At 43.6% G+C, this 16395-nt stretch overlaps 1 protein-coding gene and 1 long non-coding RNA gene across 2 annotated transcripts; one reads left to right on the top strand and one right to left on the bottom strand.

Moving 5' to 3' along the window:
* Positions 1-6475: 6475 nt before the first annotated feature.
* MRPS33 (mitochondrial ribosomal protein S33) lies at positions 6476-11460 on the top strand. Its single transcript, XM_069807544.1, has 3 exons — positions 6476-6572; positions 9098-9353; positions 11091-11460. Exons 2-3 carry the CDS (start codon positions 9139-9141, stop codon positions 11194-11196), a joined length of 321 nt encoding a protein of 106 aa, XP_069663645.1. The 5' UTR covers positions 6476-6572; positions 9098-9138; the 3' UTR covers positions 11197-11460.
* On the bottom strand, positions 9442-9677 carry LOC138690077 (uncharacterized). Its single transcript, XR_011328874.1, has 2 exons — positions 9572-9677; positions 9442-9540 (listed from the first exon to the last, which is right to left on the bottom strand). It is a non-coding gene; the product is annotated as an uncharacterized lncRNA (long non-coding RNA).
* Positions 11461-16395: the final 4935 nt, after the last annotated feature.

The raw sequence follows: 16395 nt of genomic DNA, 5'->3' as shown, positions 1-16395 counted from the left end.
GGAGAGCAGGTGTGTTTTCCTGTAACCAGGAGGGCTCCTCCTGCTCCCCCTCCCTAAGCCGATCGAGTAAGGCCTTTAAAGTTCGATGTGCTCGTTCTACAATGGCCTGGCCAGTGCTATTTGAGGGATGCCAAGTTTACTTAACAAGCTGAACAAGGTAAAATTATTACAATAGCTAAAATCACAATAACTACAATAATGCCCATAATTCTTTGAGCCAACCCATTACCCCTAATGACCCGAACCATGAGGACTATGAGGAAGATGAACCATCCATACATTCTTGTGTCATCTTGCTCCGCGAACTCAGCCCAGCAATCGGTAGGTGCCAGCGTTCCGTGGGCGTCCCCACAGAGGCAACGATGGCCTCACCGTACACCAGCCCGATGCTCTTCGGAAAATCCCGGTATTTATACATTTGCAGAGGAACGGGTTTTGGCACACGTGGCCAGCGGGTGCCAAAAGTCTGCCTCGGTTGCAATCTATGACGCATGCGCTTGCTGGCCAGGCGCGCTGCACGAGTCATAGCCATCTTGTCTATTGGTTCATGGGCTTTATGATGCAGTTGCGGTGCACAGAGAATCTTGACCTGTTATGTTAACCAAGGTGACCTACAGATTAGTTGTTGACTGAGGTGGTATTCATATTGCCACACCATCTATGATGCTCCAGATGATGATGGTCGTGCAAATTCAACAGGAGTCCGTCGTGGGCCTGTATCTGTGGAAACACAATCAACCTCGTTCCCAGGTTATTAATGGAAATAGACCTTACCCCTAATTTTGGCTTTAACTAACTTTTACGTTTACCCCACACTGTCTTCCCGTAATCACACGATGTTTAATCAAATTATGCTTAACACACTTTTTACCTAAAGCAAGTTCTATATACAATAAGGCATGTTGTTCTAAAAACCTCTCTGAAGGACTCAATGTCTGCTAGTCCTCTAAAGTATAATACTCTATCAGTCAGAATCTGTTGGATCAGTGGCTCCAGCACCCGCCGGTGCCGTCCCAGTTGCCATTGGGACAATGTCTTTAATTTCTCAAGGACTTTCCAGTGAAACGCCTCCCTTTTTTTTTTTTTTTTTTTATACTCTCCTCCAATGCCTCTCCCTCTCGTCTGCAGAGGCTACTGCAGGCGGCTCCGCGTCTATCGCGGGCGCAGTTGGTTTCACCGTCTCTGGTTCCGAGAGGCGGGATGGATGAAAGGGCGGTGGCGGGGGAGCGGATGGTTCTGCCCGGGGGCCGGCCGCGGCCGCGACTGGCGGCGGCCATTCCATGGCCGGCTGACACGCACCGCTGCAAGGCGGCGGAGGGGGGGGCGGAAAGGAAGGGAGGAGGGAGGGGGCGGAGGAAGCGCCGGAGGGGGTGCAGCTGACGGCTCAGCAGGCACAGGCTCAGGCAAAGGCTCAGGAGGCTCCGTCCGCTCTCCCGGCAAGGGCGCCTGATTTCCCCCCGCGGGGGGGTGCTTCCTCCTCTGCCACAGTCTCCAACCCCCGCTGCCTCCCAGTTATCCCCCCCGCGGGTGGCCGTTCCTCCCACTCTCTCAACTAACGGTACAAATCTCCCTTAACGTCCCCGCCTGGATCCCAGTCCAAGAGGCACTCCCCCAAGTCCTTCCGAACCTCCCGCCGTAACTCCCCCCATGGACACCGCAGAGGGGGCTCGTCCGTCCCCGCTGGTACCGTCCCTACAGGAAAAACCTCCGTCTCTGCCGTACTCTCCGTGTCCACGCTCTCAGTCGGAGATGGACCGCTCTGTGAGCCCCGCTCCACAGCCGCCCACTCCGTCCGAGTCTGACTCGCTGTCCCTGGGGGCACTGCCCCCCCTTGGTTTTGAACCGGCGCTTCATCCGCAAACAAAACAGCTCGCGCCGCCGACCAACACTCCCCAGCTTTCCGTCCTGCCGTAACTACCTCCTCCACTCTCCCCCACGCTTGTAATCGTTCCGCAGCTCCGCGCTTACCCGCGAGTGCCGACTGGAGCAACAGTTCCCGAATCTCTCCCCAATTTGGGGGACTTAATACTTCTTTGGGAGAGCCCATCCCTCCCCGGCGCAGCACCCATTGGATGCATTCGCCTGTGGGGCCCCTCCTAATCGTTCCGTGAGCACCCACCTTATCAGCCAACACTTTCAACACCTGAATCACTTGCGCAAGTTCCATCGTCGCCTAGTGCGACCGATCACGTCGGGGTCACCATTATGTAGCGTTCGCCGCATATCAAGGTGCCGCGATTAGATCACTGATCACCCCCAGACCAGGGAAAGAGACAGATAACACACACAGTGTGAGCGCCAACTTCCACCTTTTATTGCGCAGTCAATTCCTTTTATACTAACAAGGGTAGGTGGGATTACAGACACATCATAAGGCTGCGACTAACCCTCTAACTTTCCGTGACATCGCGAGATCTTCCGAACGCCGAACCCTACACCCTCATGTCAATATAATAAGAAAATGTTAAGAGATCATCTTGCAGCATGAGATGATAGTTCTAAGCATAAGACTTAGGGGTGAAGCTGATTACTGTGTCATACAGCAACTACTCAGATACCTCATTTCCAAGATCAAATGAAACAAGTTCAGACTCTTCTTTCCTCTAAGTGTCAATAAAGAAGCACCAATGAGCAAACTGTCACCCTGATCTTTTTTTCTTTCTAAGTATACCTTTGCCTTCTCAGGACAAACTCACAGTGGCTCAAGTGCTGGATTTTGCCAAAAACCTACCTGAAGACTATTCAAAATTCAGTTGTAACTAAAACATATACACAAGAGGAATTAACCAGATAGGGAATTCCAAATCACTATTGACCAAATGAAATAATTCCAGACCAAATTACTGCCAACTATTTGTAAAAACGTCTTCCCCGTACTTTATCATGAGGTCTCTTCCTCTTTTTTGGCTGCTCTGCACGTGCTTTGTGCATGATTCTTCACTCCCTTGATTTCTTTCCTTCACAACAGTCCCCATGCAGAGAATGCCTATGTTGTCTCTCAGCCCCAAGTCAACTCATTCTCCTTTAACTCTTTTCTAAGGTTTCACTTTTTTCACTCACGTGTCTGCTACTGATTTTCTTCTAAATAATTGCTGACAAGTCAAAACACTTTCCTCTATTTACAACAAGAAGCTCAGGAGGATCTAACAACATGTCCATAGAATTCATCTCATTGCAAGCCCGTTCCTGTTGTCAGCCTCCGCTGCTTCCTTTCATTCCCTGTTACTACTATCCCTTAGTGCATCAAGCCTAATTTGGACTGTGAAAACCTCAGAGTGGGGACATTCACTTTATGTGTCCAAAAGACTCCACACACACTTACAGCGCTATTTAAAGAGCATTACATTGGTCTAATTAGACAGGTGGATCTGCATAGCAGTGTAGATACCACCAGCTTCAGGAACTGGAGGTCTAGCTCTTGTGCACCCCATCTCCGTAACTACCCCATCTCCGTAACTACCCCATCATGCTGCACTAGGGTGAAGGTGGATGAGCTTCACAAAGATGAAGGAGTGGAACATAAATGTCTTCCACTCCTGTCACCTTCCCATGGTGATAACTAAAATAATCAGCAAAGGAATACCTTCTGTGACTAGAGGCACAATAATAAAGAGCTTGGACAGCAGTCCAGCCATCATCCTGAACATTAAGTACTAGCAACTAAAAAAGGAGTGCAGCCACCAGTATACCGCTGATGGTAATTATTCGCAGGGATACAGGTTACAGCACTGCTAGGCAGCCAAACTGGCCTGTCTAACCTGTTCTCACAACAGGCATCATGTCAGGGAGAGTGATTTGGACAGTGTCCTCCACAGTGAAATACATCACCCAGTGAGTTAAACTCCCCAGGACAATCTAGGGAGACACAGTCCCTCAGATGAGGTGTGCAAGACAATTTATGGCTACATGGATTGCAAAGCAGACCATGCTCCGCTTCTGCAAATTTGCAGATGTGTTGAGTTGTCACTTTGTTGACTGTTGTGACCTTGATATTCTTTCCTGAGTGTCTGTACACTGCCTTACTGGCTAATACGCTAGCTAATGGCTGGGTGCTTTGCAAGCAATTCTCCTCATAACCACAGTAATAACAGTGATATAATAATGAAAATATGCTCTTGTGAGTGCACGTTTACTTTATTGCTGACCTCAGATTTAGTAATATTTGCATGCTGTTGCACAGCTGATAGGAGAAACAACTGATTTTAGAGGAAAAAAGGCAGAAGAAATTAACTATATGCAGACCTGTTCATATATGTGTGCTTCCATCACACCAAAAAAAGCCATGCTGGAGCCTGCAAAGTGTAGGCAACAACACTGGGTCTCTGAAGAGAAAATCTTTGTATTGTGACTACTTCCTAGTGATCCAGACCTGTGATGTGTAACTATGAATGACAAAGTCAGTTTGCCTACTGCCCTGATAAGGAACAGCCATAATTCTCACATCAGCCTAATCCACTAAATGTCTCTGTCCTGAAACTCAGCAGAGTAACTTTAGACTATCAGACCCCAGGGCAATAATGTTGCAGAAATCCAGAAATGGAACCAGAGCCATGCTACTGGGTCCACTTTTAGGTAAATCAATACTTTGAGGGAAAGAGGAAGATGTGTTTCCATGGTCTATATGCCAAATTTCTGAGTGTGGGTAAAATGCAAGAAGAATTGGATATTTTCATTGATGAGGAGAAATGAGATCAAACTGACATAATTACTAAAGCAGGCAGCATGATTTACCAAACCGGAATATTAAAATATTTTGCCACAACCCTTTTAAACAAATAAAGAAATTTGAAGATGTGAGAAGGTGAAAGTACATATTAAACCACCACCACCATTATTTTAGAGGTGCAGAGACAGTAACTTGTCCCAATTAACCCTACTAAAGAGGGGTGGAATGGAGTGGAGATGGCTACTGAAAATTAGACTGCTTATTCCTCAAAAAAATTCTAGAAAAAATGTGCTCGATTTGGAGCTGTATGAGAAAAAAAAACCAAATAGCCAGCAGCCATGTCTCATTAGATTTTCCAGAACTTATTTTCTATGACAGAAGTTATTCCAGTCTATCTGGAATAAGTAGTTTGGAACTCATAATGTTTAAACAATTTAATCATGGGACAAAAAAAGCGGTGGTTGCTTAGGAGCCAGCAATCACAATTTGATTATAACAAATGAAAAAGGACAGTCCCAGCCAAGGAAATACTCTCCTACACAGAGATACTTCAGAAAGACTATCTCCATCAAGATGAGAGAAATGATGACAAAAATACGGTTCAAAAATAGAGGTAGAAATATAAATGAGAATTCTTATGCTCTTACTCCATAGTCTAAGTCATGATTGCATAATTAACAAAATGGCCAATTTTGGCTGAAGGACAATTTTGGCTCAGAAGCAGGGTGAAGGAATGAAACACTCAGAAGTTAAAAGCATAGTATTGCACAATGTGGAAAGGCAAAAATATAGGAAAAAATGTTCTGGAGTATAAAAAAAATGAAGACTACAGAAAATGCAAATGTAATGTGACCACAGACTGTAAAATGGGGAGTGCAACAATGCCGAGGTATACGAGTAGGTAGAGATGGCAAAATATCACAGAAGTGGCAGAAATGGTAAAAACTTCTACTCCCTCCTCAGAAAGATTAAGAGGCCCTTTACTATCTACTTAAAAAAAAAAAAAGCACTTTTCAGTCCATCAGAACGTAATGAAGATGGTAAACAACATCTACTGGAACAAACATTTTAAAATCAGGATGTTTAGAGAACTTTTGTATAACAATTTTTGAAGAACCAGCTAAAGAAATCCCAGGAATGTTAGTTTTTAATAGATCTTGGAATATGAAAGAAATTATGGAAGATCATGCCAACGTTCAGAAAGGGCAAGAGAGGTGGCCTGGGTGCCTAGGCCGCGGGGCTGATCTGCCCAGGACAAGCACGGAAAAGGTGACAGAAAATTAATCAAGGAAGGACAAAGGAATAACAACCTATTTAATGCCAGCCAGTGTACGCTCTTCCAGAAAACAGATCTAGCCAGACAAACCCGCTTTCATTCTCTGATGGCGTTACTCATTTGGCTTATAAATGTAATCACATAATTGCCATTTACTCAGATGTTTGCAGGGAGTCTGATTTAGCACCTCCTGGCACTGATTAAAAATTAGCATAAATCGAGCACCGGGAAGGCTCCTGTGAAGTGGGCTCGTGGGGAGCCGAGGGCCTGCCACCAGCGGCGGCTGGGGGGGACCCGGTGCCTGGCCTCACGCCTCAGGGGTTTCCCGCCGCTCCCCTGGGCCCTCACTCCAAGGCGAGTGACCACGAGGCGCGGGCAGGGGACCCGCATCGCCTCCGAGCACCCCGACAAAAGGCCGTATGGTGCGGGGAAAGAAGAGACGGGTCAGCCCGGCCAGGGGGGAGCGGGCGGCGGCGGCGACCACCGAGCCGCCCCTCACGGCCCTGCTCCGCCCCGCCCCGCCCCGCGCCTCACAGAGCCCGACGTCACCCGCCGCGACGCCTCGGCGGGGAAGCCACTGCGCATGCGCCGCCGCGGACGCCCTGCCGAGCTGCGCCGCTCTGCCCGCGGGTCAGCCCGGGGCGCTGCCGGGGGCCGTGAAGCAGAAAGGGGGGAAATGGGCTCCGGGCGCTCGTCCCGGGGGGGTTCGGCCGAGCCTGCGCCGCCTCCCGGGCCCTGGGGCGGGATCCCGGGCCCCGCTGGGGCTGCCGGGCGGGTAGCGCAGGCCTCTGGCACCGGGGAGGTGGCTGGGGCCACGCCGAGGTGCGGTCGGAGCCCCCGGGTGGGTTTCCCGGGTCGCCCTCCTGGAGGGGAGCGAGGCCGCCGCGGAGCGGGGGGCGGCAGGGCTTGCTGGAGGGCGGCAATGGGCCGTGCCCGGCTCGGGTGCCCCTCTGGCCGGGCGGCGGCCCGGGGCGGCCTGCTTTTCCCTGTGTGGGCACGGAACAGCCAGGAGGAGTTCTGGAAGCAGAAGGTTCTCCTGGCATATGCGAAGTGAGACGAGCTAGCGGATTGGGAGGAAAAATCCCAGCCTAGGATGGGAAAGCAGGGCTTTGGGGAGCAGGTGAAGGAGCAGCACTGCGTGGTGGTCTTGGTTTAGGGGTGTTAATTACCAGTAGATGATCCTGAAAGTATCATTGCTGTGAGTGACAAGAACAAAACTGTTCTTCTGGTAGCATCCACAGAATCGGAGGTCACCCTAAAACAGGCTTTGGATAGCTCCGGCACTGGGGAGTTTGTAGCCTTCACCTTTCTTATGTCTCAAATGTTCTTAGGCTGGTAAGGATTAATGGAGGTCTCCAGCCTTGGCTCGGGCTATTTGGATTCCTTTAGCAATTCTGAAGTGAAAAGCAGGTCCCTCAGACCACTAGTTTTCATTGTTTAGGAGCCAAAGGTATTTTTATTTTAAGGCTGCAGTTGGAAGAGGTTAAGCAAGCTTTGCATCCGAGTTGAGTCTGGTGATATTTTCAGAGTGATGATGTGACGAAGAGTTTTGGGGACAATTTGTTGCTTTATCTATGAATGTAGGAGTTAGGACTGGCTGTTCTGAAATGGGTGATTTAGCAAGACTTGGAGATCATTCCCCAACGTAATAGATGTTCACATTGAAGTGCTGCACTGCAATCATTTAAGAGCTTCTATCTTCTCACACTAGGCCTGCTGCCTTAACTGGAGATCTCTGACACGTTGCCTTCCCTTAATTACTTTTCCCATTATTCTCTTTGACTCAGATTACTTGTATTATTTTCATGCTTGATTTTTTTCCCCTTGCTTCCTTTCTAGTGCTTTGCTAACAGGAGCAAATCAAAGTAGACAGTTGTATATCAGGTCCTCCAGTGGGCAGACATAGTGAGGTTATGAATACTTCAGATCTGTGTTATTAAACAACAGGCTCCCTGTTGTCATACTAAAATGGACTTAGCCCTGTCCTGCTGATTACTCTTGTCCCTGCTCCATGCTCTTTAATTTTTTATGCTCATCTTCTGGAATCAGCTGTGCAATACTTCTTAAAACAAGAATTTTAAACTTTAACGTAAGTGTAGTGCACTTGAATGAACCCCACTTAATTTCTCTGGAGACTTATGTCATCACTTATTCAAAAAGGCACAGTACAGGCAATGTACAGCTTCAAATACAGGATTATGGGAATCTTATTCTTGTCTATTACATCCTATTCTGCAAAGAAAGAATACAGTAAAGATTAAAAGAGCAGCAAAAATGGGGAGGGCTAGGAAACCTAAGAGAAAACCCTTCATAATCCTTTAAAAGAGTGTGGATGTTGTCTCTGGTGGCCTAGTAACAATGATTTTGTCCTCGGAGCATTTTTATTGCAGAGGTGTCTTTAGGTAGGAAGTGGCTGAAAGAGAATGGGAAGCTGCTGATGTGGGATTTTATTGGGAAAAAAAAAAATCTAGCACAGGGAAATGATTTCTTTCTTCTCTTAAAAAGAATCAATATCAGGAGAGACTGAAAAGAGAATGGAGAAAAAGCTGATGGAAATGATCAAGGGAAGGGAGTTGAGATGGGAAAGATCTATATGATTCATATAGAGAAACGATTGATTTTATTTATTTTTACAGTTAATAGGCTGTTTTTGCTAGGTGGACTGTAACAATGTTCATACAGTGTTTTAAACAGGGTGAGACATTTTCATGAGGAAAAACTTCCAGGTTGCTTCCTCAATATGTTTAAATGGTGTCTTACCTTGTGCTTGCGTAGAAGTCAGAGGCATTGCAGTTGGCACCATTTTTGACAGAGTTCACACCATAATTGTTCCTGTGACTGGAGTTTAAAGGTAGCCTTAAGCAAGCTGAGTGGGATCTGCTAATAAACTATGGTAAATTGTCTTTCAGTGTAGGTACTTTTATAGTCCGTATTGCTGTCTGTAGTGCCTAGTTAGGCTGGTAGCTGTACCTTAGCGTAGACATTCTTTATATGCAGGATTATGTACTAAGAGTTAGACTGATTTCATGCAAGGTGTGTGTGACTTCAAACATGTGATCAGTGTACAATGAGTTGTTTTGTTTGCCTTAATTCTGGGATACCTTGCAATATTCAGTCATCTTAGAGTTGTGGTTCTCTTGTGTTTCCTTTTGCAGTAAGATCCATCTGTCTATGTGTGCCTGCTCTTCCTTGGGAGATGTCTAATGTTTCCAGTTATGCCCTTCGAATGGCCCGGCTGAGTGCTCAGATATTCGGAGAAGTTGTCAGGCCAACTGACTCGAAATCAATGAAAGTAGTGAAGTTATTCAGTGAGCAGCCTTTGGCCAAGCAGAAGGAGGTCTACAGCTGGTATCCACCTCACAACACCTACTATGCCCTCATGAAGAAACTCCGTTACTTTGGTCTCTACAGGTAATATCTGTGCTTGTAGGGTGGGAGCAGGACTGAAGGTGGGAAAGGGGTGGGTGTGAGTTCCGTTACAGTTTTTTTTCCTTAAAGGAAAGGGGAACATAGAAAAGAGTTTAGTTAGAATATGGTGCATATGGAAAGATGTACTTGATTGTTGCACTGAGGACAAGGAGAGTAAAATAAGTGACTACTGTCTAAGTAACTTTTACCATAATTAGAACCTTTTGTGAGAAAGACTTTAGATGTAGTTATGGGCAACCAGTTATATCGGAAATAGTTCTTGCTTTGGCTTTGTGGGGAAGGGTAAGAGAGCTTTCTTGTAGACAAGAGATGGGTCTGTAGTTCTGAATATGGCAAATGAATGTGCTACAAAAAGGTGATGCTACCTTAACTCAAAAAATTGCACGAAGACAGTCTTACCATATATTCTTCAATCACTTAACAGCTAATATCTAAAATTTAGAAGACAAGGAAAGTCTGTGTTAGGCTGGAGGAGCTTTTTATCCTTTAAAATAATTAAATTAAATTCAAATGTGGTTTAAATAGCCTTGTTAATTCCAGCTTCATCCAAACCAGTTGTCTTAATTTCTAAATGAATTTCCACAGTCTTGAGTAGGAAAAACTGCACTGCTAAAGGAACATCAGCAGGAGTCAAATGCAGTTCGTTGACTTCAGTCAGGTAGCACTAAAGAAAACCCTTAAAAGTGAGGCTGCTGACCTTGTAAAGTCAAAACAGATTAATTTCTATTGCTCTATCACAATGTTGACCATCAAGGATTGCATCCAGCATGCTCTTTGATTAGGTGAGCATGCAGATATTTTCTAGAATAGCTGTTTGTTGATACAGAAAGCCTCAATGACATGATAATGTTCTTTACTCTTCTTCCCCTCCTAATCTCAAGTTCCTTCTCTAGCTGCTTTGTATACAAAGAGCTTGTAGAGGATCAGGTTTTGCTGGTCAAATATATAATGAAGAGTCATAGACTAATAGGGGCTGGTAATAATGCACAAGCTTTTTGTTTCTTTTTTGGTGAAGTTGTGTTTAAAAATAGCAGTGCAGCATCTTAGGCTACTTAGGATGCAGGTGTGATCTTTGAAAAACACCTTTGCACTGAAAAATACAGGGACAGAGATTAAATAGAATTTTAGAACATTGTTGAGGATTCATTATCTCTGCCAGCCCCTCTATCCTCCTTCCTGTTTTATTCTTCTGTTAAGATTCTACCAGTAGCTGATGCCTTCTTCATAACTCATTCTTGAAGTCACCTGAGAGCAGTGTCATGTACTGTCATTACTGCTCAGTGTACCCCTGTTTTAGAAGCTAATGACCTGAGCTTAGTATCTAGCACAGAAACACAATGTGCTATTGCTAGACTGCTGAGCTAGATGAGGAGGGGGAAATTCTCATTCTTGTCTTTTTGTGATTTTTATATTTTACTGCTCATTCACACACAGTGGATCGATAAGTGCAATGGAAGTAATATATATATGCACACACCATTTGTTGCTGAAAAGGGCAACCTTGTTAGTTCTGAAAGTACTGGAAGAAATCTTTCATGTTATTCAGTCCAGAATTACTGCTAGCAGTAACATTGAATACATTGCAGTGAGTTTCAATATGGACTTCACTGTTAGAAAAAGTTTTGAGGGTTTTTTTCATTATTATACAGTTCAAAGAACCTTTCACATCTAGGTATTCCAAGAAATAGAGTAAACTTTTTTCTTTCCTCCCCCACCTAGGGATGAGCATCAGGACTTTAAAGAGGAGATGAGGCGATTGAAAAAGCTCCGTGGGAAGGAAAAACCAAAGAAGGGGGAAGGAAAGAGAGCTCTCAAGAAGAAATAGTACCACTTGGGCAATATAATGAACTACTCTGGAAATGCTGGAGAACAGCTGTAACCCAGGCTTTCTGTTCCCAGCTGGAGAGGGCTTGGCATGTGAGCTGTGTGTGGGGCACAAGAAACTGAAATACTGGAGTCCATCTTGGGAGTGCACTTGGGTCTTTGTGGTTTTATTCGTTTTGAATTTCTGTAATTTAAATATACTGTATATTGTAGCATGTAAGAGCCCTCTCTTACCCAAGTAGTAAAAACAATAGTAAAAAAATAAGTGCTCAGTGTTTTTCTTGCAAACACCTGTAGCTGTTTCAGTTTTCTGGATCTGGAAGATTGTTTGATTTTTTTCATTGTCTGTTTTACTTTCTTGGATTAATATCAACACTGTTTTGCATGTGGCCACAAAAAAGTAAGGTTTCCTACTTCTACTGCTGCTTGTCATCTTGCCTATTACAATGAGTTTCACTTCAGGTGGCTTTAGGTTTTTTTCGTTTTGTTTGGGTTTTCTTTTTTTTTTTGAAGTTGCTGTTAGAATCTATTGTTCTGCGTTCTACACTGGACAATATTTCATGGTCCATTGCCTGCCCACAGCACTTTCATTGTACCTTGAATATTTAGATGCTGCAACAGAAGAGGATGAAATATGAAGGCTCAAACTTTTCCAGTTTGAGACCCCCCACTAATTAAAATACAGTATTGTAAGTTTACTGTAATAAAAGGATTTTGAATTTATTTTGATTGCCTGGAGGACATGTATGAAATACTTCATAAGGTGATGAACAGTTTTACTGGTATTCAGTATATGGTTTTATCACTAGGCTCCTTCAGTGTTGCTAATATTAATGATTGTGTACATCTACCATTCTTCCTGTCGGGGAATAGAAAGTACAGAATGCAGCTGTGCTGCTCTGCCTGGCCAAGTGTGCATCTTGCCTGTGTATGCCCTGAAACAGCATCTTATAATTTCCAGACCATGTAAGTTTAGAGGAACATCCTTGAGGTAGTAAAGGAGAGCTATTAAAAATGTAGAGTGACTAGAGCAAAAAGTATTGCACAGTTATCTTGCGGTATGCTTGATTTTTGTGTACAGAGGCATTCTGAAGTAGGGAGGAGTACTAACCTACTGACATTTCTAAACCAAGCTTGTTCAGATGTAAGTGTATTTGAAGGGATCTGTGATCATTGAAATGAGTGGATCTACATAAATTTGTAACAGCTCAACAACTGTACTTCACCAAGGTTATTAATTGAAGAGGTGCTGATTGTATTAAAGGTGTTTCTGGTGAGCTGTGTAGTTCTTCATGTTCCTTAGTGAGTGTCACCTGGTTTTCTAAGCTTTAAGAGAAGGTGATTTTAGGTGATCTGTGGTGGTGTGAGAGAAGCACCTGAGTTCTTACCACTACAGTACAGAGGAGAGATATATATATTTTCCTAACTTCCATAGCATTTTGTTGACTGTGGTAAGATTCTCATTCTAATTTAAAATCTTTTTAGTAACTTAAAACTTTGCTCAACTCTAATGTGCCTATGGCATTTTAGTGTTCCATGTGTTGTCTGTGCATTGTGACCTGACTGGTACTGAAGTATACAGAGCCTGTGATGAGCCCTCTGAGAAGTACTGGGTTCCTGGGCTGTGTGCACGCAGCCCAGGGGAAGTGGTCTGGTTCCCTTGGATTCCTCTTGAGGAAGAAGGGTGGCATGGAGCCACGTACTAGGCAGGAGAGGGAATTGCCCGTAGTAGGAAGGTTGCTGCTACCTGACACTGTGTTTCTGGCTATGGCTGCGACGGGTGAAGTTGCTCAGTTGCTTGCTTTGGTGGAGAGAAAGACCGGTTCTGAACCTCTTTAGCAGAATTAACTGTGGCAGCTTTGGACAGCTGGTGATTGTACTTACAACAGCTTTGTAGGCAAGAACTTGATGTCTTCTAAAATTAAACCAAAGATCAATAAAAATGTTTTCTCTGTAATTTAAGATGAAAAATCAACAGCATCTTTTTTTTGTTCCTCTGAAACACTTAAAGCTTTGACAGCATGAACATGCAGGGGCGAGAAAGTGTGCATGCATCAAAAAGTGAATTATGGTCCTGCTCCAGTAAAGTAGGTATGCATGGCCTTAAACTGTGTGTGTGTGTGGAGACCTGGTTATAAGTATACATGTAATGATATATTAAAGTACAGTGTGACTGGCCATGCTTACGCTTCTGAATCCACATTTAGCCTACTTAAGGACTGAGGATCTACAGAGCCTACTGAGGGCAGTGAATGCTACAGGTATTCTGCATATTAGTGTGCCACCTTGCTAGACATAGATATGGACTCAGCAGTGTAATATTAGATAATTAGGCTTGGGGATCGGATCTGTTTTTCCTTGTCTACACCAAGCCACCTAGCTATTTATGGATTTTCAAGAAGTTCCTGTCGAGAACAGGAAAGCGAAAGGCTTGTTTGTCTACTCATCTATAATGATCCCCTTTGCAACCTGCCAGAGCAAACCTGCTCTAGAATTAAAGCATCACCCTGGGGACGTACTTTGGGAAGACAGTTACAGGAGCATATCCAAAAAGGGAGAGAAACTGATGGAAGTGGCTGTGAAGTAAGCAGATGTGAAACAAGTGGACTGAATTGTTGATTTTCATCTCTTCACAGCATTTGCAAAAGCAAAGTGGATGGAGTAGAAAAATGTTAACTTTTTATTAAAAAGAGCAGTGTAAGTACAAGAAAGGTTCCCCTGCCTAATTTTTCATGAACCTTCTTCTTTAGTACTCATTTACTAGAACTAGGTCTTCTCAAAAATGGCTGTTTCCCCTCCCCTGAGACTTCATAAAATAACAATGATTCAGCCGTTATTGGAGTATATCCTAGTATTAGGATAAACCATTGCTTGCTTGGAGTGTTAGTGTAACTATTTTGTTCCAGAAAATACAGCCTTCTCCTCTCCATAGGTGGGACAGAAATAGGCACTTTCCTACCAATCTGTGCTCTGTCATTTAGGAATAGACACTGCCTGAAGAAGGCCATGTTTTGTGAATTGCAGGGTCTAGACAAATTGGAAGTCAATCCTGACACATCATGCCAGGTATTAATGCAGTATGTGTATTTAGGAGGGGAAGGAGAGGTTCAGCCATTTTCTGAGGGGTAAGGATGTGCTTTACACAGCTATTGGTATAGTGGCACATCATTTTATGTACAAATTATCAAGCTCAATTAGATTTTTATTTTTGGCTTTCCCTTTACAATGATTCATTTCACCATTCAAACTCTGGTGTGTTTTGTTACAAAATTCACTCTTTTCCTGAGGGTGTGAGCTGACTGTCCTCAGCAGATGTTTAGTTTGATGTTTTAATTCTTGATCAGAATAAACCTGGTTAGCTGATCTCCAAGGGACTGAGAGTCAGAACCCTAACCTCTTCCCAATCCTGAACAGCTTTATTAAGTGCCACTGCTTCCTTATTTTATATGGCTTTATGTCTGTCTTTAATTATAGTCTGGTAAAATATCATCATAGCTGCTGAGTACTGCCTTGATAATCACAAGTTATTTTGTAAACAGGCTGACCCAAGTGCTGTATATATCCTATAGAGAGCACAGCTATTGCTAGAACCTCTTACTATTGAAAATCCTGTAGACAGGCCAAAGTTCACTTGCATATGACCACACTTTGTAGTGGTGGAAGGAAAAAAAAACGCAACGCAGTCTTGCTTTCTGGCAAAGGTACCAGTGTGTTAAAATACATGTGCTCTGCTCAGAAAAGTATTAACTTGAAAAAAAGTTTCTCCTAATGTGGAGAGAGTTTATTCTACTTATTAAAGCAATGCACTGAGTTTACACAGGTCAGCAAAATGCACCTGAGTTACTCTATGGTTTTAGGTAAATGGTTTGTCTTACTTGCCTATGTTTCCTCAGGAGTAAAATTAGAATAATGATCACTTAGTGAATAGTGTCATGAGGGTAAGCTGCTTCTAGGATGGGAATTTACCCCAGAAGAACCTTGTATAAAGAGCAGCTTAGTCTTGCTATGGTAGGACTTCTACTTCTGTGTATTTCAGAGCTTTATTTCAGAGAGATGATTGTATGCAACAGTTGATGACATTTTTAACACATAAAATAAGCTGTGGTACGTTACTGTGTTCACTGTTCTGCTTTAGATGTTAAGAGACTTCAAATGCTGAAAAAAATCTTGATTTGGTCAGAAAGTAAAAATTTAAAAGAAAAAAAATCACAGATATTTCTTAAACTGTAAAAGTTTTTTAATTTTAAAGTATCTGTGTGCATATTCCTCTACCACTTTGAGTTTGAAGGCCGTTTTAGGATCATTTTAAAAAACAACAATCAACAAAGTCTATATGTTTTGGAAAAGCTTTAGGAATCCAAAAGGCTGCTTTGATGAGGGAATAACAGTGTTTTGTATGTTTTTTCTTTCTTTTAAAGCACAAATGATAATATGCAAAGAAAACAAGTGCTATGGGGATCTCAGATCGATTCCTTTAAACACAGTTCTCCTCTGTAACTGTTTGATTGTGACACTGCTTGTACAATCCCTTGGGAGTAGATTCCGGAAACAAAATCCTTCAAGAGGACTCTCTCTCTTCATCATCTTGAACAATACCTTTATCATAAATCCTGGTAAGAATTAAATGATGTGTGTGGGCCAGGTATTTAGATGGATCTTCCTATGCCTGCACAGCTGGGGTAGCATGAAGAAAGGCATTTTAGTGTCTGCACTTCTTTCTCCTCTTCACTTTTCCTTGTCCTTTTCCTCAAGTGTAATAATGATGTCTTGAGTACAGAGAGGAAGGGACAGACATGAAAACATCTGAAAGAATTTGCTTGTGAAGGCTGAGTCACTGCAGAGCACAGCTATAATGTGTCGAAATGGTGAGGAGCATGACTGTAGACAGGTGTTAGAGGTATATCACCACCACACTGGCTGAGAAATTACTTAGGGTTGTCGAAAGGGATAAATAGCAAATCAACAGGATAACAAGCATGATATTGAACTATCTTTATACATACTGCATTGAATTGTTCTGGGTGGAATACTGGGGAAAATTCCACAAAGTGAAATATTTAGAAAAATTGAGAAGATTCCCAAGAAGTGGGTTTGGCTTCTGTTGTCTGAGTCAGGCAGAGCTAGGCTGAGCCAAGCGTTATAAAACATAGCACTGGGACCACTTCTCTCCTGGAAGAGGAGGAGGCAGACTGGATGGCCT

The sequence above is a fragment of the Haliaeetus albicilla genome, chromosome 19 (assembly GCF_947461875.1).
Source record: "Haliaeetus albicilla chromosome 19, bHalAlb1.1, whole genome shotgun sequence".
Taxonomy (NCBI): Eukaryota; Metazoa; Chordata; class Aves; order Accipitriformes; family Accipitridae; genus Haliaeetus; species Haliaeetus albicilla.
This window is presented reverse-complemented; position numbering and strand designations above follow the sequence as displayed.

Coding starts and splice junctions, on each gene's coding strand:
- MRPS33 (XM_069807544.1), top strand. CDS start 9,139: ATGTCTAATGTTTCCAGTTATGCCCTTCGAATGGCCCGGCTGAGTGCT. Junction 9,354..11,090: donor CGTTACTTTGGTCTCTACAG/GTAATATCTGTG, acceptor TCCCCCACCTAG/GGATGAGCATCAGGACTTTA.